Genomic DNA, 24260 nt, shown 5'->3' on the forward strand with positions numbered 1-24260 from the left:
GGACTGTGACTTTAAAGCAAAACGACGACCAGATGAAAGCACCTGAAATTTCCAACGACAAACAACATGAAACCCCGGTCGGAGACCACGTGACAAGCACAATCCGTCCGTTTTGATCTAAAATTGCCTTGCCTTTTGTATCACCACCAATCCTCTCACGCCACGTACTCCTCACCGTTCGCCCTTTCCGTTCCTCGTAAACCCCCTCTAAAACCTCTCCTCTACTTACTTCTCTTAGGGCTTCTTCCTGTTTCTTCTCCTTAGAGCTGAGCTCGCTGTAGCTAAATTTTTGCTATGCACAAACCTTCATAGCTCTGGCTTTAGTAAATTTCGAGGTTGAAGATGATTTGGCTCAGTTTGTTGCTTATTTTAACCGCTTCGTTAACGGCGGTGACCGGAACGACGTCGCATTCGAGCTCCGGTCCTCACATAGCCGACGTCAACATACTTTTACCTCCAAGAATGACAAACCCCGTCGAATATCGGCTTCAAGGAAGCGACGGCTGCTTCAAATGGTACTTTCCCTATAAAACATTTCCAAGAATACGTACATTTCTGCTTATACGAATACGTATAACTTTGTTGATTTTGTTTTGCAGGTCGTGGGATCATCATGAGATTTTATCAGTTTTGCCGGAGTATAATGTGACCAATCATTGCTCGACAAGTGCACGGCTGAGATCGATTGCGCCGTATTCCGGTAGAAAAGAAACGGCGGTATATGCTAGGGACGTGTACACTGGAATCGTGATTCGCTGCAAAGTTTTCATTGATAATTTTGATAGAATTCGGATATTTCATAATTCTATTAAGCTTGATCTTGATGGCCTCGCTACGCTCCGCGTTCGTGCCTTTGATAGTGAAGGTAATTTAACAAAAAAGGCTAATATCCACTCTGTTTTGTTGTTGCTTTTGATAATTAAAGAAAACGATAATGCTGACGAATTAGGAATTAAAAGAAAAAATGTAAACACTCGAATGACAAGATGAAAGATATTGGTTTTATACGACAGGTTATAGTTGTTTACATTTTACATTTTAGTCTTTTTTTTTTCTGTTTTTACACACCCTTAGTTAAGTAAGATTTTGCTTAATTAGCAGAAAACAAGTAGTAAAGGCAACTTTCAAAGGTAGCATTACGTTCTAAACTCTTTAACTAGCTTAAAAAATGTGCAATGTCGATGTGTAGTATGATACAGTTACAAAAGCTACTGTGGGTTATTGTAATAGCTGGCAAAATGAACCCAAACCTGGATTTTCATTGAAAAACCCAAACTTGAACCCGACCACACTTGAATTGACCAAGAGGCTAAAGACCCGAATCTGAAATGATCTGAACTTGTAAGAATCTGAACCCTAAAGAATCTGCACTTGAAACAACTTGAGCCTGAGACTGAACCAACTCAAAGCTGCAATAACCCAAACTTAAACACTAAAAATGCAAAATGTAATAACTAGTTTCATTCCAATCCGAACTTGAACTGAACTTGAGATGAACCGAACCCAAAATGACCCGATCAGAACCTGCAAGAACATACGTGTTTGCCACCTCTAGTTGTTGTACTATTTATTTGTAGCTTAAGGTTAATGTAATAACTAGTAATGCACTTGTGATCCTATGGCTGAGGGCTTTGCTTCTTGCATTCTTGTAATTAATTGCTAGTCCAATTTGTACATTTCTTATTTCTGATACTGCATCTTGTATTACGTGTTCTCTCATGTTGAAGAACATTCATCCTTATTTAACTGGGTTTCCTGTTGTTTTTCTAATTTTTTAGGTTTTGTTGTATTCACCTTTTACTTGTGTTTCAGACAATGTGTTTTCGTCCTTGGTGGGTTTACAATTCATGTGGCAGCTGATGCCTAAAACCAATGGACCGCAACATCACCTGGCCCATGTTCCTTTGAAGGATTCTCCCCTAAGTGACTGTGGTGGATTGTGTGGTGACTTAGATATCCAGATACAACTTGAAGAAAAGGTACCCATTCTACAATTTCAATAGTAATGAGTTGCCATGTCCTCTTGCTTTTATGTTGAAGCTTATTCTTTGGAATGTGCTGCAGGGTGTATTTTCTGATTTATTTGTCACAAGAGGCATTCATATTGGCCATGAGAATGTTTCGGTGCAGTTGCTTGAGCCAATGTTAGAGGGCATGGGTGATAAGATTGTTCTAACTGTGGCTGAAGCTATGTCACTAGATCCACCATCACCTGTTTTTGTCCTTATTAATGCTACTCTTCGTTATAGTCTTAAGGTTATCCGTGGGACTGTTCCTCAAGGTTTTTTTTTTTGAATCCTTTCATAAAGACTTTCTAGGGATTGAATTAATGGGTGTTTCTTTATGCTGTCAAGTTCACACGGGGTAAACTGGCTGTTGATTGTTTCATTCATCAATGTTCTTAGAAGAAGTCTAAGTAACTTTCCACTGGTATTTGCAGAGGTAACTCTTCCATCACCACATCATCAATGGTCTGTCTCAAACTGTTCAGTTGCTCAAGTGGACTCTATGCTGGGTGTCATTAATGCACTAACATTGGGGGAAACAACTGTCATTGTTGAAGATACTAGAGTTGATGGCCATAGTCAACTGTCATCTCTTAACGTGGTCTTGCCAGATACACTTTCTTTGTACATATCACTGTTATCTACTTCTGGTGATCCATTAGAAGGAATGGAACCCATTCCATCTGTGGCACGTTGGTATGTTGTTTCTGGCAAACAATACCTTATTCAACTGAAGGTTTTTTCTCTGGGACCTTACACACATGAAATCTACATTACAGAGGTAAATTATGAATTACTTATATTTTCACCATTTAGCTGTGATATAGGTGAGCTATGTTGTCTTTGTAACATTAAGAACTTTTTGGACTGATGTGCTTGATTAGGTTCTCATACTTTCTTCAGTTTTTGGTCTTCCTTTTATTCCTCTTTATTTCCCTTTGGTTATGCTTCGATGGTCAATCAGTTTTGAGGTTAAAAGTTGTTGTTATTGTCATTTGTTAGTTCAATAGTGTAATTTGATATGCTAATTAGTTTCTCATTATTTTCTTGGTTATTTTCCACTCAGACTTCCTTTCCTGCATTGCAGAATGATGATGTTGAGTTTTATGACAACCAATCTGGGTACTGGAAAATTGTCCCAGTGTTAGAGCCTATTGCTTCTAGATATGGCTGGAGGTATTCTAGAATTTTGAAAGCAACTTCAGAGGGAATGGGGAAATTGACAGCCTCTTTAGTATACTATAATGGGCATCATGATACTACGGAGGTGAGATGTCATTTACCTCAGAGGGACTGGGGAAATTGACAGCCTCTTTTTCTTTTCTTCTTATTCTTTTAAGAAACAAGATTGTAAAAGCATCAGTATGTTTTCTGATTTGCTTGTTTGCCATCAATGATCCGCTTATAGCTTTTGCTAGGAGACTAAGTTCTCTCTTGGCCTCGTCATTCAGGTTCTCAAGGTTGTGCAAGAAGTTATTGTTTGTGATCCAGTAAAGTTTAGCTCGGAAAAAATAACTGGTGAATCTCAAATTATTCTTCTTCCCTGGGCACCTGCTGTTTATCAGGAGATGGAGCTAAAGGCTACTGGAGGTTGGTAGCATTTTACCTGTTGAATTTTTGAAATAATTTTTTCAAGTTCTAACATGTTTTAATGGGATTCAACACTTTTATAGGTTGTGCAAAAACCTCCAGTGACTACAAATGGTTTTCTTCAGATATGACTGTTGTTTCGATCACTGCATATGGAGATGTCCAGGCTAAGAAGCCTGGTAAAGCTACACTGAAGGTGGTGTCAAGTTTTGATTCATTCAATTATGATGAGGTACTGAAATTTCAGAATCTTGTTTCTTCTACTGCTTTCTGTGTTCTTATAGTTGGCAAAGATCCTTGTGTAGTATGAAATTAGTAAAAATCATGTGTTTATGCAGTGGTGTTACTGCTTTTGTCGTTGATGCATAAAATTCTGAAATATGGATTATCTTGTCTGTTTTATGCCCTGAAAAAGCTTCCAGTTTCACATGCCCTTCATTAGTTAAAGTTTTCTTTTGAGCTTATTTTTTGTATCATTTTTAACAGGTGGTGGTTGAAGTTTCAATTCCATCCTCTATGGTTATGTTGCAAAATTTCCCTGTTGAGACTGCTGTGGGATCACATCTCCCAGCTGCTGTTACAATGAAAGCATCAAATGGTTATGCTACATTCCACAATTATTTGGAAACTTAATTTCTTCCCTGCCAACTCTTCTGAAGTTGACTTGCCATTTGCAGGTGTCTACTTTTCTAGGTGTGATGCGTTTCATTCCTTTATAAAGTGGAAAGCTGGAAGTGAGTCTTTCATTGTTACCAATGTAACAAGGGAGGTGCCAGTCTTTGAAAAGCAAGAAAATTTGGAACTTCATGCCCCAGTGTATGGTCCTCCATGTTCATGGACTTATGTATATGCTTCTGCATCTGGTCCAGCTATGCTGCACGCAGCATTTTCAAAAGAATTTCATCATTTTGATCCGTCTTTTAGTGGGCCCATTGTTTTAAAAGCAACTTCACGAATTGCAGCATATCAGCCACTTACTCTGCATCAAGCAGGTGATGGGAACCATTTTGGTGGTTACTGGGTTAATACAGCTGGAGCAGAAGCTGGTAATCAATTAGAAAACCTGGATAAGTTATATCTTGTCCCTGGAACACTTTTGGATGTCATGCTTCATGGAGGACCAGAAAGGTGGGACAAAGGTGTTGACTTCATGGAAACAGTGGAGATTGTTGATGAAGAACATGCACGTGAGAATGGGGTTCATATGCATCAGATTTCTAGCAGCCATGGCAGTTTGTACAGAATTTTATGCCAAACAATGGGGACATATGTAAGCTACTGCACTATTTCCTGGAAGGCCCTTTATGAGTTTCAATTGAAGTCCATGCACCAACAATTTCTTTTCTTATATTGTGGTCTATCTAATTCAGAATCATGATATATTTGCTTTCTGTGGTTCCAAATTGTTCAGAATCTTGTTTTTAAACGTGGAAATTTGATTGGAGATGATCATCCTCTTCCTGCAATAGCTGAAGTTTCATTGTCTCTTGCATGCAGCCTTCCTTCCTCGATTGTGGTAATAGTGGATGAACCTGGTAAATATAATGATTTATGTTGGACAGATGTGAAATATGGCCTTTGGTTCCTTCCTGCACTTCTTTCTTTAGCCCCCTTTTTAATGATGTTGTGTGCTATTGGCCTGATGCTACAGTTAATGATCGAGATGTTATACGGACAGCTATTCAAGCTGACCGTAGCCCAGGGCAAATTCATGTTACCCCTGTTACTGTAGCAAATGGACAAACTATAAGAGTGGCTGCAGTCAGCATTAGTACCTCTGGGGAGCCTTTTGCAAACTCTTCTTCAGTGTGCTTGAAGTGGGAACTAGGCAATTGTGACAGTCTAGCTTATTGGGATTATGCTTATGATTCAGAGAGCTCTAAAAAGTCTAGTTGGGAGAGGTTTCTGGTCTTGCAAAATGAATCAGGATCGGTACTGATGTTGATATTTATATTAATTTCTATCTCTTATTTTCAGTTATTTTTAGCAATATCTTGGCCATGAGCTAACAGGCGCGAAGCCATCATTTCTTATTAAGATGATTCTATGTATAGTTTTTATTTCCTTCAGGAAGTGCATGTTGGGTTTGATGCTTCATTGTTGTATGCAATTCTTTAAGCTGTGCAAGAATAAGCATTCTCAGTTATGGGGTTATATATAGTCCTTGCCCTTCCACTATTTATTTGTGCATTCATACTTTTCTTCAATATGTTTTGCTCTCTAGGTCTCATAACGATATTTTTTCCAAGGTTTGGTGATAGTCTTGTGTTCACCAAGGACTGGATGTTTTCTCGTAGGTGTGTCAATTTGTTTTACTTAAGGGAGAGGTGGTGAGAGGTCTTTGCCAAAATGAGGAGGGGGAGGTTTGAGGAAAGTGTGGGTTCACTCATATACAAAGAGGGTAACTGTGCTAATAATTTTTTAAATTAAAAAAAAGATATCTATCATAGCATAAAATATTAATAGTATCTTGCGGCAATAATATCTTTAAGTTGTTAAGCATGATAAAAGTGCTTTTGGGTTCAAATTGGCTTTAAATTGGCTTCAAATAGAAGTTGGTGGTATACATAAATACGCTTTTGCAGCATTTTAGTATCTACTATTGGTTTCCAACTGATTAGCAATCAAGTTATAGACACATAATTCTCGCATATTAGGTCATTAGAGTAACTACAGTAGCAAAAGATTACCTGAATGGGAAGCCCTCATCTGCTTCACCATCTTTTGTGTTTTTATCCTCACTTGTTAATAATTATGAACTATTTGGGCGTAATGAGTTTTTCTTTGATATTTCTGAGCAATTATTTTACCTGTTGCATTTAGAGGTTGTACAAGTTTGACAATTTGTATTCTTCCTAGCATTTAATTCTTCTTATTGTTGGTAATTGTAATTATATCAATAGACATTGTTTACCACTGATGTGTAATTTTCTTGCTAAGATTTTAGAACTTCTGTACTGTTTTGATGGTTGGCCTTAGATTGGTTTTCAGTCCCTCCATAAGTATTCGATACTTGATGCTACTTTTTTCTTCTCATGATGTGTTAAGTTGTGATAAAATGAGATTATAATTTCTTGTTTCTCAGTGTATTGTTCGTGCCACTGTTACTGGATTTTTGGGTACTTCCACGGCTGATCGTTATTCTGCTAAATTGCTAGAAAGTTCCAATAATTTTCTAACAGATGCTGCACGGTTACAGGTAGGTTATTTTGGCAGGTTTATATTCCCATCTTTGTTGCATAAAATTCATTAAATACCTTCCTCTGTGATTTGTCACGTTATGAGTGATCTATTCTTGCAAGATTGGTTCTCCCTCTCTCTTTGTTTTTAATTTTTTTCTATTAGCGTTATTTATTTATCTGTTTTTTGTGTTTAACATAGGATGAAAATTTCATTCTAATATTTTGATTTGATAACATCGGCAGCTTGTTTCTACTCTAAGAGTCAGTCCGGAGTTCAATTTGTTATATTTCAATCCTGATGCGAAGGTAGATTCTAGCACCATCCCTGCTTACTTGATTTGCTGATTTTAAATGAATATGCATTACGAATGCCCTCGAAACATGTTTGATGATGTTGCTGTGGTAAGCACTACTTTGGAATTTTATTTGATCATTATCTCTTTGTGATATGCATTGCCTTAGAAACATTTGATGATTTTCATGTGGCACCTATTTTTGCTGATGGTTATATGTTATGGAGTTTGATGAGTGAAGAATGGAACTCTGGCAAAATGAATCTAAATTTTTCCCTTTAGTGAACTTGTTTGCCATATATTCATTTAATTGTTTAACAAAATGGTGACAGTTGCTGTTTTGATTTTCTGTTTTTTGGGCTGTTGCATTCTTGCAGATCTAATTATTAGCTTGGAAAATCTGTTACTGTGGTCTGCTTGCTAGTTGTTACTTTTGGAATTCTATGAGGATTACTATTTTGCATATCTAATGACTAATGATTAGCTTGGATTACAATGTTACTGTGGTTCCCTTTCTAGTTCCTACATTTGCAATTTAATAGATGATGGCAGTGCTTGCTCTTAAGCCTTCAATAAGTGAGTAAATGAATGGATATTTGAGGCTTCAAACCAATCATAATTTTATTGCAAAATAACTTTCATCATTGCATGTCCATGCGAGATAACTTGGAAAAAGATTAATGGTAAAATCTATCAGAATTATTGTAATATTTTATTACGATCGATTCATACCACCGATTTTAACAGTTTTATCTAGCCTGTATCATAGTATATTAGCCTCTTAAATGATCAGTCAAAAAGGAGATTGCACTACTAACAACATTTATGTAATCACTGCTCATTCTAAGGCTCTCAGAATGAGAGGCTCTTAACAGGATTTAGTATCTTCTTCCAGCTCCTATTTATTTGTTAATTATGGTGTTGCTCCTTAGCTGAAATAGAAGGGCAAATAAGGTTTTACATTTAAGGGCTATAACTATTTTTAGTGAGTGAGATGTTTAATGGTAACTAACTATTTTTAGTGTAGCATTTTGAGCAGCTCATCTTCAATCCTTCTCAGCCCAATTTATTTTCAAACTAGTCCTGTTGGTTTAATTTTGTTTTCCAGCACACCATATGTGCTTTTATTCGGGAACTGTGTCCATTTATAATCATCATACAATGTACTTCATCACTTTCTCCATTCAGGCAAATTTGTCAATTACTGGAGGGAGCTGTTTCTTGGAAGCAGTTGTGAATGATTCTCGAGTAGTTGAAGTTACTCAGCCCCCCCCTGGTTTACAATGCTTACAAATGATGTTATCACCAAAAGGCCTGGGGACTGCACTTGTCACAGTTTATGATATTGGGCTTGCTCCTAACGTTGCAGCTTCTGTCGTGGTAATCTCTTACTCGATTTTATTCGTCCTTTAAGATTTATGGGAAATTGTGTATGAAAACACTTTTATTTCTCCAAAAATATCATGCTTTTAATGTGTAGATACCTTCAAGAGAACTTCATTTGGAGTAGTTTAAATAAGAATTGCTGCTTAAAGTAGGTGCTTTACCTTAAGTCTCAAACTATTTTGAAATACATCGTCTATTTTGACCTTTAATGTTACAGATTCAATTGTGATACATTAAAGGAAAATGCTTTTTTATTTATTTAAAGTAACTTTTAGGCTCTATTTGGCTTGTGGCAAAGTTGAAGGAAAGGAAAGTATGAAGCAAATCCCACTGTGGCTGTTGATGCAATTTACATTTGAAAAATTATGTAAAAGCAACTTGCCCAAACACATCACTTTGTTGCCTAGCTCATTGATGTGATTTATGTAAGTTCAGATGGGAAGATTCAGTTACAAATCAACCCCTTTTTTAATTAAAGAAATATGTGGAACTATAATTTCTGAATCTTTATTATGCCATGTACATGAAAAAGTATCTTGAGTAATTACTTAGGTCAATTTAAAGTTTTCTTTCATTTGCATTGATTTGAAATGCTTGGTTAATATGAAATTACATCATGCTATGTTTTGGAACCTCTTTTGTGCTTCCTTTCATGCCAAGAGTATGCATTCTCCTACTGATGATACCTTCATGTTTGATATCTCAATTTGCTTGTAATTTATCATGGTGATGACCTTTTTACAGGTCCAAGTTGCAGATGTAGACTGGATTAAGATTATGTCTGGAGAAGAGATAAGCCTTATGGTGTGTTCTCCACTATAGCCTTTAATTAGTTAATCTTTTTTATTTCTTTTTTTTTTTTTGCTTTTAACCCAGAGCAGCATGTAATTGTCTGCCAATTTTATATTTGAAGGAAGGAAGTTCACAGTCAATTGATTTGATGGCTGGGGTTGATGACGGAAGCACTTTTGACATTTCTCAGGTTTGAAATGATTGCCCTTATCATTTTCCTAAAGCTCTATGTTCCAGATTATCTTTTGTCGAAACATGTTTTAGACTAAATGCTGTAGGAAGTGTGCTAGGTATTTAGACAAACTGAGTGTAACTGAATCTTGGTTCACATGTAGAGAGGTAACATCTGTTGTGAAGGAATGTATCCCTTTGACCTCTCATGCATTGGATCCTTTTGTGATGTCCAACTGGCTATGTTAGAAGTAAAAGATGTACACAGCTCAAAATATTTTGAAAACGTATCTCATAAAATAGTTTGTTTGAAGGTTTCTGATGTGTCTATGTCCATGCATCCATGTGTATGTCATTTTTTCACATTCTTTCCATTATCCTGATGGGATCCTTTCCTGCAGTATGCATACATGAATATTCATGTGCATATTGAGGATGATACAGTTGAACTTGTCGACAAGGATGATATCTCAGCTCCTGGTGGTGGATATATTGGTGCACAGAATTTTAAAGTTAGGGCAAAACATCTTGGCATCACAACTCTTTATGTAAGTCATTTTATCCTCTTGCCAATATCTTTTATGTTAGCATTTCTTAAGGACTCATTGAGATTTCTAGATCAAGGGTTTGGTTGCATAAATTTCACGATAGATCTTGATAACAGGTCAGTGGTAGAAGACATTCTGGCCATGAAATATTGAGTCAAGTTATAAAGGTTGAAGTTTATGCCCCCCCAACAATTCACCCGCTTGATATTTTCCTAGTACCAGGTGCCTCTTACATGGTATGCTTCTTTCTTTATTTGTTATTTATATTATGTTATTCTGTGAGCAGTTCTTTTATCATGTTGAGCTCCATATCTTCTCCCCCTTAACTCCTTCTTGCACCCTCTTTCCTACTTTTATTTGGAAATTTAATTCTTTTTTTCATGCTATTAATTGCATCTGCTATTACATTTATTTGTCATACTATTAGCTCACTATGAAAGGAGGTCCAACAATTGGTGCCTTTGTGGAGTATACAAGTATTGATGATGGCATCGCAACAGTTCACAAAACTTCAGGACGACTGACTGCAACTTCACCTGGGAACACTGTAAGATATGAGATATGATACTGATCTGATACTTAAATTAACAACTGTTTTGCTTTTCTATGCATATGCAATGATGCATTGCTTTGTAACTTTACCCTCATGAAGATGCTATAGTTTGTTGAGCACTTAGAATTTTCAAGTTTAACTAAACCAGGCAGTGCAATTGAATGGATTTGGGTTATGATGAAGGGAGACCTCTTGTGTGTGCACATTGTTGAATGTTCATATTAACAGTAGCTAGAACATTAGTTTGCTGTGGATGCATTGTCTTCTTATTGTTTGCAGTCATTTCTTCCCTCTCTTTCTCAATTTTCTACTGCCACAAACAGAAGTGTGAAAATCTCATTTGGACTCAGTAACCTTGCTAATAAACTGACAGCTGCTGTTACAAGAGTATGTACGTGGATAGCTAATAAGTCTTTGTCAACTGTTCATTGTCATATTTGATAGGGTTAGAGAAAATGGACCCACTGCCTGTGCTACAGTGGCTTACATTAGTTCTTTTGGTAAATTTCATCATTTAAAATTCAATTAAGATCAAACACTTATCACCAGCTTGCTATATCACCAAGACAGCAAAACGCTACCACTTGATTTTCCCCTTAACAAACTAGTTTTAACTGTATGATAAGTTTTTAATTTAGATGTATCTTATGCTTTTATCATCAGACTTTAGTTGCTACAGTCTATGGCAACGGAGATAGTGTGATTTGTCAAGCATATGGCAGCGTTAAAGTGGGAGTACCATTTTCAGCAATATTGAATGTACAAAGTGAACAGCTTGCTGTTGGCCGTGAGACAACAATTTATCCTTTATTTCCAGAGGCAAGTATTGAGAGCCTGAAGAAATATCTCTATCAACTATTTCTTTTTGAATTTTGACTGAGTTCTTGTATTTTCAGGGAGACTTATTTTCTTTCTATGAGCTTTGCAAAGATTATAAGTGGACTATTGAAGATGAAGAGGTTGAATTAAGTGTTCTGTCCAATTGTATTTGTCTGCAATTTATTGTTTTGCCATCTGATTGAATATTAGTGAATTTTTGTATTAACATCAATTTCTCTTTGTTTTCTAGGTGTTGAAGTTTGGGGTCCCACTGGTTGGTTCAGAGGCAGTTCAGCGCTTGAGTACTGTGGACAAGGAAGAACTTAAATTTATTAATATCTTTTATGGAAGGTATAATTATGTTAATGAAAATTAGGCAATGTTTCTTTTGAATTACAGAAACTGATAACTATTATTGTGTTATTTATCCACTGCCTCATGTAACCAATTAGTCTTGGCTAATTAAAATGCATATAAAATATTCTGGGTTCAGTATGGACATAAGTTTAGTATTTTCCAATAGATACAGGTGATACATCAGCCATGGGAAGTGCGCTGCACTTGAAATTTCGTGTTTCTTTTTTTTTTCCTTTTGGAAGGGGTGGGGGTAGGAAGACCAGGATGAGTATGATTGTAGTTGTTCCTACTTCTGACAAATATGAAGCCTCCTCTATTAAAGCTTGCTGGAGTTTGAATAGTTTTTTGCTGCATCTAATTCATTTGATGGATGGGTAAAAATTGTGTTTTTTTTTTGCAGCAAATTTGTTTGGTTTTTTAGAACTTTTTAAGAAAATTTTAAATTGATTTTGTCTTTAAATGAAGGTATCCAATTTAAGATAAAGCATTTCATCTGTAAGGTCGACACAGCGGTATATATTCTTCTGAATATCCTTTGGAATATAACTATAGCTGAAATTAAGATAGTCATTTTTTTGAGTCCAAACTCTAGCAAATTGACTCTGGAATAGAAAACACAATCAATAAAAATTTCCTTTCTGCCTCTTTATAATAGTGAAGTTTGGTCTTAGGTATTGGAGGTTGTTGTGGGGAATGATGATATCTAGATTGTTTTCTGCCTAAGTTTACTCAATTGAACAACATTGGTCAAAAACATGATTTAAAACTGATAGGCACATGCTTCTAATGCTAACACATAGCCACTGAGCCTCAATGGCTCATTCAGATTTCTAACCTTTGAGTGACTAGAAATTAATGCTGGCTGTCTGAATCTTCTTTCTCATCTGACCAAACTCTACGATTACACTTGCTTTTCAAATGACCATTTATCTCTCTTGTCCAGGGCCCCTGGTAGGACGAATGTTGCAGTTTCATTCTCATGTGACTTCATTTCTTTTGGTTCACACTTCGAGGCAAGGACTTACAGTGCATCTATCTCACTATTGGTGGTGTCTGATCTTCCCCTGGCACTTGGAGCTCCAATCACATGGGTTCTTCCTCCCCATTATACCACGTCTAGCATTTTGCCTTTGTCAACAGAATCACACGGGCAAAGAGATAGTCAGAGTCGCAAAGGAAGCATAATCTATTCTCTATTAAGAAATTGGGAGGAAGCAACTGAAATTTCACAGCGTGCTGTTTCCATTGATGGGGATAAAATTAAAACAAAAGAGAGCAATAATCTTGCTTGCATTCAGGCAAAAGATCGCATCACTGGAAGAACTGAGATTGCTTCCTGTGTCCGGGTTGCTGAGGTATTTGTACAACCTTTTATATTTTTTTTTTGAAGGGAAAAAACACAGCAATATGTACGACCTTTTATATGTCCTGCTAAATTTCTAAGATATAGATCTAGCAAGCAGCTAATTTTCCTTTTCCATTCACCTTTTGACTGTCTAGCGTTATTACTGTCACCATGTGTTTTAAATTTGAACTTGTTACCCTAAGTTACATAGACTAATTTTATCAACGTCCTCATCATGCAATGGAAGTAAATGTTGAACAAAAGTTTCTCAACAATTTCATAATATCTTTTGGCAAATTGATTTTATTTCTGATCTTTGCATAAATTTAGTCTGCCTTTCCTTATGATCATCATAGAAGAAGCAATTGACATAAGCTGGCTAATCGTAGCTCATTTGACTATTTTTTTTTTTGAATAGCAGCTCATTTGACTATTTAGTCTACAGCATGATTACTTCATAGTTTTGGCGAATGTATTTGATATTGTGGGTTGATCCTCTTTCTATTCCTTTATAACTTTTTCTTTAATTGATGAATATTGATGTTTGCATCACTTCTATTGAGATTTATTCTATATAATTTGAAACTTTCCTGTTCATTCTTAAACTCAGTAGAGCATCTATGTTCTTTTTAGGTGGAGCAAATAAGAATAACAAACAAGGAGTTTCTGGTCCATGCAATTGATCTCGCTGTTGGTGCTGAAACTGAACTTTCAATAAGCTATTTTGATGCTCTAGGTATCATTGTTATCATGTTAGTTAAATTATATGCACTCTGTTATTTTAGATCCTAATCAGTATTCTCTTTTGATTTTGTATTTTGCTAGGAAATCCCTTTTATGAAGCATCTAATGTTATTCTCCCTTATGCTGAAACTAATTATCCTGATGTAGTCTTTGTTAACGCGACCCATGATACCAATACAATTCATCTCAAGGTCTGTTAGTCTCTCAACATTAATTCAACATTTCAGGAGATTAATTAAGGAATTTTTATTGTTTTGATTTCTATTGCTATGTATTTTTATCATTTAGAGTGTATTTGTGTGAAGGATCCCACATATAGTCACAACAATTTTACCTCAAGTAATATCATTTAATCATATGGTTCTGCATGAAGGCAATGCGACATGGTAGAGCTCTTCTACGAGTTTCAATTGACAATCGTCCACAGAAGTCAGACTATATGCTGGTACCTGCTTCCCCTTTTCTGAACCACAAATTATATTTTTGTCAGATGAACATGGCACAACATGCAACTTTCGATGCGCGCATGAACTGCGTTCAGTTGTTCAGGAATTTTATAAACTTTCTTCAGCCCAAATTATTTGAGGCTTTTCTAAAGACTTAAGGCCTTATTTTGACACGCGTTTATTCAAATTTCGTTACTTTTATTGCTATACAAAATGCTTTCTACGTATATCATTGCTTTTCTTCGCTTACATCGACTAAATCGGTTCATTTGTATTTTCAATAGTTTCTCTCCATTTCATAATAAGCTTAATCCTTTTCTTCAGATTTCAGTTGGTGCCCACGTGCATCCCCAAAACCCTGTCCTCCACCAGGGGAGTTCTATTAACTTCAATGTAGTAGGTGGGTTTATGGTGGAATATTAATTTTACAAAGAAATTATTATATTTCCTCTAATGCTTTACTGGTTTTTAATTATATGTGGTAGGTTCTGATGATAATACTTTACTTTTGGTTCATTATATGTGGTAGGTTCTGGTGATCAAGCTTCAGGTCACTGGCTTAGTGCCAATGAAAGTGTTATAGTTTTACACATGCAATCTGGACAGGCGGAAGCAGTAGGGGAGGGTTTGACCCAGGGTACTAAATAACCGTGAATAATATCTTTCACTGCATTAAATATGCTAGTTTTTAGAAAATTGATGTGGCAGATATCTTTCATCGCTTAACATTTTGATCATTGAGTTGCCATTCAACTGATTTATACGTTTGTTATTTCTGAAAAGTTTCTTTTGAAAGTTCTGGTGTCAAGCTGCAAACAACAGTCACAGTGCTACCTGGAAGTACTCTTGTTATGGATGCTCCAAGGGAGATGCTGACAAATGTTCCTTTTCCCTCACAAGGATATAGCTTCTCTGTGAAGTTCAGGTTTGTAGATATAGTTGAAGCTTTTAAGTATGTTATGCCAGCTTGCAATTTGACTCTATGGTTGATGTATTGGAGGCTGAGGTTATTCTGACATTTTAAGTGGTTAAGATGTAAGAAGACAACTAATTGCAAATCCAACTTTTAACGATTAGTAGGAGCATGCTACTCATCTGTGTCTTCCGAGAATGTAGCATTCGTAACATTGTTCAAATGAATATAAATTAATTTTGATCTGGAATAAGCTTGCTATGAAAAGTGGTTAAAATTCTACTCTTCCTTTCTCAATATGTATGTACCTTTAAATATAATCTTCATATGTCACTGTTTTGTTTTATTCTTAATTAAGTGTGATACAAACTAATCTCAAAATAGAACTTTTGGTAATGCATTGCCTAGAGTTGTGGAGGTTTATTGGCGATGTAACCATCTAGTGGCTTACTTGAGCGTATGGATGGTATTAAGTTTCTGGTCATCAAAATCTGTGAGAGTGTACATCTTATCAAACCAGCATTGCTTACCTTGACTAAAACTTTAAGCTAGTATTTATTTTTCCTTTTCCAAATTGCAATTTTCATGATTTTATGTGTGAAAAAAAACCATATATGACATTTTTATGGAGTTGGCAGACCATTATCTTTGGTGTAAGTATGTTGTGTATGTATCGTGGGACTCATTTTTTTGTGTGAAAGATTGATGATTATTCATGATGTTGTCTTCAGAGCAAAACCAACAATGATTGAATAAACAAAATTCTTAAATGTGTCTCTTTCCATACCCAGTGATACAAAAGACAAGATCAACGCTCTTGGAAGCAGTAAAGGAGCCCCATATGACTGTAGGGTAGACCCTCCTTTTGTTGGGTATGTCTCTCTCTTGTGTCAACTTTGAATGTTGATCTAGCATATAATACTTGTATTATTTATAATGGTTTTGTTTACTGCAGCTATGCAAAGCCATGGATGGATCTTGAGACTGGCAACTCGTTTTGCCTTTTCTTCCCTTACTCTCCAGAGCATTTGGTGCACACCACACCCAAGTTCAAGAACATGAAACCATATATATATGTTTCCATCAATGCTACAATGAAAGAACACAGCCATGTTTCTGGATCTGCATCTGCACTTTTTGTCGGGGGATTTTCCATAATGCATATGGGAAAGGTAGTTGGTCGATGATTTAGATTTTTTTTCCAGTCAGGTTTTGATATTGGTAGTAATAATTATGTTGAATTCCCTTGATTCTTCTGTATGTGACATAAGATCATTGAACTATTAGTATTGGGTTTAAATTTTGAATGTACTGTTTCAGTACTTATCCTGTGTCTCTCTGGAACAAGTTGCTTGCATTAAACATAGATATGGATCATGAATGACTTTGTAAATATTTTGTGTCTTTCAGAATATAGTGCAGTTGAATCTGACACCAGACTCCAACAAGACTATCATAACTATTTTGGGAAACACAGGTAAATGACTTGGGCACGTTCTCTCTCTTTTCATCTCCTCACCTGACCTCCTATACCACCCCCTTCCCCCTTTGTTCTATTTTTTTTTTCTTTATATGGACTAATGGACATGATACAAGTTTCCTGATACAACCCCAGAGACTTAGCAGCTGGTCGCTGCAGAGTGAAGATGAGTGTATTAAGGCTATTAATGTATGTGAATGAAGGAAGAGGGGAAGGGGTCGGGGAGTTGTAGTGAGGTAGTAGTAACAATTCTCTGAAAATTACCAGAATTTTAAGCTTTAGAAACTGATTAGGTACATATAGGGTTGGCCTTTTTTATTCTACCGAAGTTTAAAAGAATTCACCAAAGGTTTTCTAGTAAGCCAATGTGTTCTGGACTTATATTTGCTATAGTGAATTGCACAGTTCATTGATGGATGATTTCAAGTATGTGGCATTTGGGTCTGACATTTTTCAGTTGTGATGATTAACCTTGTAGGCTTCTGTTACATTGAGCTTGAAAAGAGTTACAATAGTTTCTGTTTTCTTGAGGTTGTCTGTTTAATCTTACAAACTCAGGAACTGTACCCTAATCTCACTGATGCGATGATTACTTGTGCAATGCCATCTCCAGTGCCCTACAGCTTGCACATGCCTCTGATGGATTCCATAGTTTCACTTGTCAGTCTAATATAATTCTACTAATTTATCTGATATTTGTAGATGTTGACATCCGCTGGCATATCCAAGATTTGTTAATGATCACTCCCATCCAGAAAGAAGAATTTGGTGTTGGTGGCCATGTACAGTATGAGGTGAGATTGTGCATAATTTGCTTATGTAAGAATAAATTTGTTCAGCCACATGGGCTTAGCTCAACTGGTAAGGTTGAGATTGGGTTTGGATAGAGATCCTAGGTTTGAGTTACAAAAAGGAAGAAAATGAATAAATTTGTTTTGCTATCAGAAAAACTAAGAAGCACAACATCTTCTGAAAACAGCAATTGTAGACCGAATAACGCCTGTATGGAAAATAGTATAATGGTTCAAAATCCTAAGAAGCTTGCCTGCAAGTTGTAGATAAGTCTTACCATTTCATAAAGCTGATATCAAAATTGGGATATATGGAATGAATTATTTCATGGCTATGTTATTTTTAAGCTCCAATCTTTTCATTTCTTGATATTGCTGTACTTGCAATTCAGGTGAAAGCGCTAGGTGCCAAGCCATTCAAGGATAAAATAATTGTCACACTCCCATCCACTGGTGAGCTTAGTCTTGAATCCAGATTTATAGGTTATCATGAGGAGGATTGGCTTCTCATCTATGGTTTCTATTTTTCAGGTCAAAGAGTAGAAGTGGATGTTAACTATGAAAGAGCATTGATCATTGACGTTACTGTCATGAACCGTTGGCTTCTAGGTTCTGCCCTACTAGCATTTATCATTGCAATCTTCATACGTATCTTGTACTTACCTTCGCGACCTTTTCGATTTGATTTTCGGCGACCATCCACACGCCCTCCCACTCCAAGCATATCAGCACCTGTCACACCTGAGCGGAGCAGTCCTGCTGTTCCTGATGAACAATCTCCACGAACACCTCAGCCATTTGTAGATTATGTGAGAAGAACTATAGATGAAACTCCATACTATAGGCGAGAAGGTAGGAGGAGGTTTAATCCTCAGAAGACATACTGAATCCACCATTATTTGGCATTGATAGATCATTAGCACTCTCTCTCTCTCTCTCTCTCTCTCTCTCTCTCTCTATATATATATATATATATATATATATATATCTTTTAGTGCTTAGAAGTTGGAATGTGGCAAAAAGCTGCCAAATTTTGTTGTATCATGTGTATACTTGAACTCGAGTTCATGTCTGATTTGGTTGCAAGTATTGTAGGATTTGCACTTTTAGCTTTGAATTCTCCTAATGCTGGATATGGCTTCATTTGCTTGATACTAATTCTTTTTATTCTCCATTTCTTTATTCTTTTATTTCTTTTTTGGTATAATGCCTAACAAAAAAAGTAACTTTTAAACTATTTAAAAAAATTTAAATAAATTTTTTATTCTTTTATTGTGTTTAATCAAGTTATTGTATATTTATTTTAAATTAATTTTTTAAGATTAATGGTTGATTGATTGTTATCAAATTAAAATGTTACATATTTTTTTATATTATGTGACACTAATAACAAGGTATATTGACATGTTGAAATTGGTTTTAATGTGATGCGATATAGTTATGTAATATTTTTTATTTTATTATGTCGATCTTATTTAGTAGCACGCGAATGTAAAATGATAAATAATATTTTGATTAATAATAATTAAATACTTATTAATTATAAGAGTTTATAAAAAAAAAAAAATTTATTTAAGTTTTTTTTTTAATAATGTAAGAGTAATTTCAAATAATTTTATTCTTTTTACTTTTTATCATTGTAAATTAAATTTTAAAAGGAACTTTGGGCTTTCAAGGTTTGCTTGGGCTGGAATCTGTTCTGTCTTACTGTTCTTGGGCAGCCGCATTGTTTTTTGGGCTGTTCTGGGCCTGTGATCTTCTGTTGAATTGGGCTTCTGGTTGGGCCCAACAGCATGAGCGGGCCATCTCCATTTACCAGAATAATTTTTAAATTTAAAACGGCAATCTCTTCTATAGCGGCACCTCAACCCAAAAAGGAAAAAAGTCTCTCCTTCGAGGCTCTGCTAATTCATTGTCTGTTCAAATTAATGGGAACCCGCGACGATGATTCATTTCCCACCGGAAGGAGAGGAAGCCCCGGGTAATTTTCCTCCCTTTTTCCCTTTGTTTGTTTCCCGAGAAAGCGCGGGAAAGTGAAAAATCAATCCTTTTTTGTTCTTTCATTGCAGCAAAATTTTTATAGGAGGAATACCAAGAGAAACGACAAGAGGTCTGTATTTTATTTTCTTTTTTTAAATAATATTTATATGGAGAAATTCATAGTTCTTTTTATTTTGATGATTATTTTGCAGTACAATTTTTCAAGCATTTTCATAAATATGGTGAAATCAAGGATTCCGTTATAATGCTAGACCCGAGAACCGGGATAGCACGTGGATTCGGGTTTGTTACGTATGAAAATCCCTCTGTAATTGATAAAGTTATCGAGGACGCTCATGTAATCAATGGAAAACAAGTAAGCTTCAGCTTTAATTTCAACAATAACCTTCAGTAGTTAATAATTGAATTATTGTCTTGGTTAATGGACATTTTTTTCGCCATTTTTGAGGTTCTATTTAGGTAGTTATTAAGAGAACAATACCAAAGGGAGTTGTTGGGACTAAGGATTTCAAGACTAGAAGGACTTTCATTTCTGGAATTCCTTCAAGACTGACTGAAGGTAATGTTGAAATTGGAACAATAATTGTTTTGGTTTGTGTTAAATGGCGCTAATTTATTTGTTGCATTGCGTAGATGAGTTTAAAGACTTGTTTAAACAGTTTGGAGAGGTCAAGGAACACGGAATCGTGCGAGATAATAATGCCAGTTTCCTTGGTTTTGGATTTATTACTTTTGGCACGGAGCAATCTGTTGATGACCTCTTAGCCAAGAGGAACAAGGTTGAACTGGATGGAGGATCGCAGGTGAATGGAATGCACCGTTTCTAGTTTTAGTTGAAAGAAATTCTTGTTGATTTTGTAATGCTGATTTCTTTCCATGGATAGATTCTATTGCATAAGGTGTATGCTAGATGGGAACGTCCTCCTAGGAGATTCTTCAAGCTCAACTCTGATGGGTCTTCTGCTGGCAATCCTGGAAAGGCAGGAGCTGGTGGTATTATAAGAAATGATCAGGGGGAATGGATTGTGGGGTACTCTAGGAAATTGGGCCAAGCAACCAGTACTTGTGCGGAACTTTGGGGGGTTAGGGATGGATTGCAATTAGCTGTGAAGCGAGGACTTTTCTATGTTATTATAGAAGTGGACTCGCAGGTTGTTTTGGATCTAATCTGTAAAGAAGCGGTTGATTCCCATACACTAGGCCCTATTATTAAGGAGTGCAGGTCGTTACTTGAGCAAATTCCTAATCACAGGTTCTGCCAAATCAATAGAGATAGCAATTCTTGTGCAGATCATCTGGCAAGAATGGGAGCAACGATGACCAAAGACTTTGTTATATTTGAGTTTCCCCCAGATTGTGTTAGACTGTTGTTATTTGCTGAGTCCTTGGAACCAGAAGACAATGATGTTATACTCGGTGGAGAAACTAATGAATTTAAATCTTTGAACCACACAAAGGATGACGACTCTCTGCCTCAGACCAAATGTGGAGCAAGTCCTGGGTACATCTCTTTCAACGTGGTTGGTGTCTGTCTTTCTGATAAAGTGAGGAGAAAGTGCAGGATAATTTTTAAACTTACTTTTCCCGTTACTCAATGACTTGTAAAAAAAGGACAGTAAATAAAAATTAGAATCACCAGCTTAAGGTTCAGCTTTTAACAAAATTCGTGAGACTTTGTTTAGTTAGTTAGAAAAGTGACCATAAATTGAAAAGAAAATGAGAGGAAAACAGGTTCTTTCTTAATTTTATCCTTTTAATTTAAGCATTTTGACCTATCTTAAGTAGAAACCTGTATATCACATTCAAGTTTACATTCACAATTGCTTAGATCTAATTGCATCATGGCTTATACTTTGGATTATAGCTTTCTTATTATAGCATCTTGTAAAAGGAAACTTCTAGTTTGAATATTTTAAAATATTTTATAATTTTGTTCAGCATGTCTACTTTGCAGCAAAATTTTTGTTGGAGGTTTAGCAAGAGATACAACATCTGGTTAGTTCTTAACCATAAAATTTTTTAATATTGTTGATATTGAGAGGAAATGCCTTTTTTAACCCACTTGGATCTTGATAATCTTTTATGCAGCACAGTTTCTTGAGCATTTTGGCAAATATGGTGAAATTGTGGATTCTGTGAGAATGAAGAAGAAAGAAACAGGGCAGCATCGTGGATTTGGTTTTGTGACATTTGCAGATCCTTCTGTTGTTGATAAAGTTATTAAGGACACTCATATTATTAATGGGAAACAAGTAAGATTCAAGTTTAGTCTCAATCTATATTACTGTGATGGACATGGGTATGCAGGTCCAGCCCTCTAAATATTAGGATCAGTTTAGGAAAAATTGAACTTATCCATATTGGACACATGGCCGTATCCAACGCTCATCCCAAGTCCGTATAACATAGGACTCAATATTGAGTTGGTTATTCTGCTTTCCTTGCGATAAATCATAGGTTACTACTTTAGTTATTGACTTGATTTATTGACATTTGGCATGCTTTTGTGTCTTTTAGGTAGGGATTAAGAGAACAATACCTAAGGGAGCTATAGGAACTAAGGATTTCAAGACTAAGAAGATTTTTGTGGGTGGAATTCCATTGGGAGTGTCTGAAGGTGATCTGTGTCTGTGCACATTCTTTTTTCAGCACTATATCAAGTTGATGTTTGATAAAATTTTGTGAAAGGTGGTTTTAATTAATCTTTTGCTGAAATGCGCTGATATATTTATTTTGCAAATGCCCAGATGAGTTCAAGGACTTCTTTTCACAGTTTGGAGAGGTCAATGAACACCAGATCATCCAGGATCATGCCACTGGTGGTTCTTGTGGTTTTGGATATATTACATTTGACACTGAACAAGTGGTTGATGATCTCCTGGCCAAGGGGAACAAGGTTGAGCTGGCTGGAGCTCAGGTAGATGGAATGCTTGCACTTCTTTTATTTCTTTGTCCTTGTTCTCAACAGTTGACGTCTCTCTTTTTATAAACCAGACTTCTTTGACTTATAACAGTGAAGAGACATGAATTAATTGAATAAATTCTTGTTGCTGGAGCATTAATAGTTTCTTTGAATGGTCACTTTGTCTTGTACATGATGATGATGACCCACCAGTCCATTAGGTCATAATAGAAGTCTTGCGGAGCCAACCTCTAATTGTAAAATTTCCAGAATCAACTACCCATGCTGGTCCAAGTGTAGGAGTAATTATCACATCTTAGAATGTGGATGCACATTTCAGTTAAATTAACAAAATCTAACATGACTGGCACATAAGGTCTGCATTTCTTTTTTCTGTTCTTGTAGGTTGAGATTAAGCGGGTATCTGAGCTGCATGGTGATTCTAGGAATGCCTATGATGGGTTTGAAGATTTTTATGGTGGATGTGTTGGTTTCAGGTTTGACAATATTGGTTACAGATCAGGTGGCAGTGGCCCTCGCTGGGGTGGAGCAGCTGGTCATGCTGGATATGATGGAACTGAATTTGGTGAGTATGGAGGATATGGCAGTGGTATGGAATTGTATAGGGAAGAGCCCCGCCTTGGATACTCAGGTCGTTATGGAGGAGGTGAATTTGGTTACTATGGAGAATATGGTAGTGGCACAGAGCCATATAGGGGAGATCCCTCCCTTCAATGCTCACCTCATCATGAAGGAGGTGAATTTGGTGGGTTAAAATGCTATGGTGGTCTTATGGAGCCACATAGAGATGAGCCCTTCTTTGAATACTCAGGTCATCATGGAGAAGGTGAGTTTGGTCGTTATGGAGAATATGGTAGTGGTATGGAGCTGTATAGGGGAGGGCCCTCCCTTCAATACTCGGGTCATCATGGAGGAGGTGAATTTGGTTGGTTCAAGTACCATGGTGGTGTTATGGAGCCATATAAAGAAGAGCCATCCCTTGAATACTCCAATCATTGTGGAAGAGATGAATTTGGTGGTGGAATGGAGCCATATAGGGGAGAGCCCTCTAAATTCTGGAGGCATGTTGAAGGTGGTCTATTTGGTGGGTATGGTGGTGCTATGGAGTTGTGCCAGAAAGAACCCTTTGATGAGCACTCTATTCTTTCTAGAGGTTTCGATAAAGGCTATGATGTGGGACATGGCTTTGGAGGCCCTAGTGATATTTATGGAGAATATGGTGCGGGTGGCATCAGTCGTGGCTATAGAGGTGGTGGTGAAGGTGCCTTCTTCGGCCATAGAGGAGGCCACGGCGGTGTAGGGAGAGGTGCTTGGTATCATCCTTATGCTAGGTAGGAAGAAGGTTGTTGGTGGAATGGAAACCTTCGTATACTTATATACATGCGCTGGAATTGTAGGTTGTCTCAGGTTGAAGTACCTTGGCCCTTCTCTCTTTATTAATAATAATAATAATTATTATTATTATATCTGGTCTTTTGCTTTGATTTAGGTAACTTTTGTTTGATGTTTTTATTATAATAAAATTTTTATAAATTAATAATTTTGATTAAATAATATTTTAAATTGATCTCGACTTAGGATTAATGTTATAAATTAATAGTTCATTAAATTTATAAAATAATATATTTAAAAAATAGGTATAAATTTTACTTGATATATAAATTAATAATTTTTTATATATTAAAATTATATATATATGACTTAATTAAGTAATTTTTGTAAAATATAAATTTAATATTATTTTTTTAAATTATTTTTTTTATTTTTAACTTTTTTTAATACAGTAAGGAGTTTTGGTGTCGTATTTTCGTATTACAAAAAAAAAATACAATGTGATCATTACTTTTAGTGCATCTTTACGCGAAACAGGTTTTAGTACAAGATAATTATTTTTAATTTTATTTTTTTTGTTATTTTTAA

At 36.0% G+C, this 24260-nt stretch overlaps 2 protein-coding genes across 3 annotated transcripts; both read left to right on the top strand.

The window, feature by feature from the left end:
• EMB3012 (embryo defective 3012) lies at positions 1 to 18606 on the top strand. Its single transcript, XM_089785519.1, has 36 exons — positions 1 to 515; positions 600 to 865; positions 1813 to 1979; positions 2065 to 2281; positions 2441 to 2787; positions 3094 to 3273; positions 3458 to 3596; positions 3680 to 3828; positions 4083 to 4194; positions 4274 to 4866; positions 5008 to 5131; positions 5248 to 5528; positions 6682 to 6795; positions 7022 to 7084; positions 8260 to 8451; positions 9202 to 9261; positions 9371 to 9439; positions 9822 to 9968; positions 10085 to 10204; positions 10396 to 10515; positions 11185 to 11344; positions 11422 to 11480; positions 11591 to 11691; positions 12641 to 13052; positions 13676 to 13778; positions 13868 to 13977; positions 14160 to 14231; positions 14557 to 14632; positions 14762 to 14869; positions 15016 to 15157; positions 15937 to 16017; positions 16101 to 16317; positions 16556 to 16622; positions 17328 to 17419; positions 17809 to 17869; positions 17948 to 18606. Exons 1-36 carry the CDS (start codon positions 343 to 345, stop codon positions 18301 to 18303), a joined length of 5850 nt encoding a protein of 1949 aa, XP_089641645.1. The 5' UTR covers positions 1 to 342; the 3' UTR covers positions 18304 to 18606.
• A 662-nt stretch (positions 18607 to 19268) lies between these two features.
• LOC110427969 (uncharacterized) lies at positions 19269 to 24216 on the top strand. Of its 2 annotated transcripts, XM_089785520.1 has the most exons (11): positions 19269 to 19397; positions 19486 to 19526; positions 19609 to 19772; positions 19877 to 19976; positions 20051 to 20220; positions 20302 to 20918; positions 21372 to 21412; positions 21506 to 21669; positions 21935 to 22034; positions 22165 to 22334; positions 22725 to 24216. In XM_089785520.1, the coding sequence occupies exons 1-11, from the start codon at positions 19345 to 19347 to the stop codon at positions 23673 to 23675; spliced, it is 2571 nt and encodes an 856-aa protein (XP_089641646.1). In that variant the 5' UTR covers positions 19269 to 19344; the 3' UTR covers positions 23676 to 24216. The 2 variants fall into 2 exon arrangements, with proteins under 2 accessions (XP_089641646.1, XP_089641647.1); XM_089785521.1 differs by lacking the exon at positions 19486 to 19526 and having other exon boundaries at positions 19288 to 19397.
• Positions 24217 to 24260: the final 44 nt, after the last annotated feature.

This window comes from Theobroma umbraticum, unplaced genomic scaffold (genome assembly GCF_002168275.2).
Source record: "Theobroma umbraticum cultivar Fairchild unplaced genomic scaffold, ASM216827v3 scaffold_239.0, whole genome shotgun sequence".
NCBI classification, from domain to species: Eukaryota; Viridiplantae; Streptophyta; class Magnoliopsida; order Malvales; family Malvaceae; genus Theobroma; species Theobroma umbraticum.

Excerpts from the sequence above, each read along its gene's own strand:
- EMB3012 (XM_089785519.1), top strand. The coding sequence starts at position 343 with ATGATTTGGCTCAGTTTGTTGCTTATTTTAACCGCTTCGTTAACGGCG. Across the intron at positions 11,692-12,640 it reads ATTAATATCTTTTATGGAAG|GGCCCCTGGTAGGACGAATG; the intron begins GTATAATTATGT and ends TCTCTTGTCCAG. Across the intron at positions 15,158-15,936 it reads AGCTTCTCTGTGAAGTTCAG|TGATACAAAAGACAAGATCA; the intron begins GTTTGTAGATAT and ends TTCCATACCCAG.
- LOC110427969 (XM_089785520.1), top strand. The coding sequence starts at position 19,345 with ATGGGAACCCGCGACGATGATTCATTTCCCACCGGAAGGAGAGGAAGC. Across the intron at positions 19,773-19,876 it reads ATGTAATCAATGGAAAACAA|GTAGTTATTAAGAGAACAAT; the intron begins GTAAGCTTCAGC and ends GGTTCTATTTAG. Across the intron at positions 20,919-21,371 it reads AAATGTGGAGCAAGTCCTGG|CAAAATTTTTGTTGGAGGTT; the intron begins GTACATCTCTTT and ends TCTACTTTGCAG.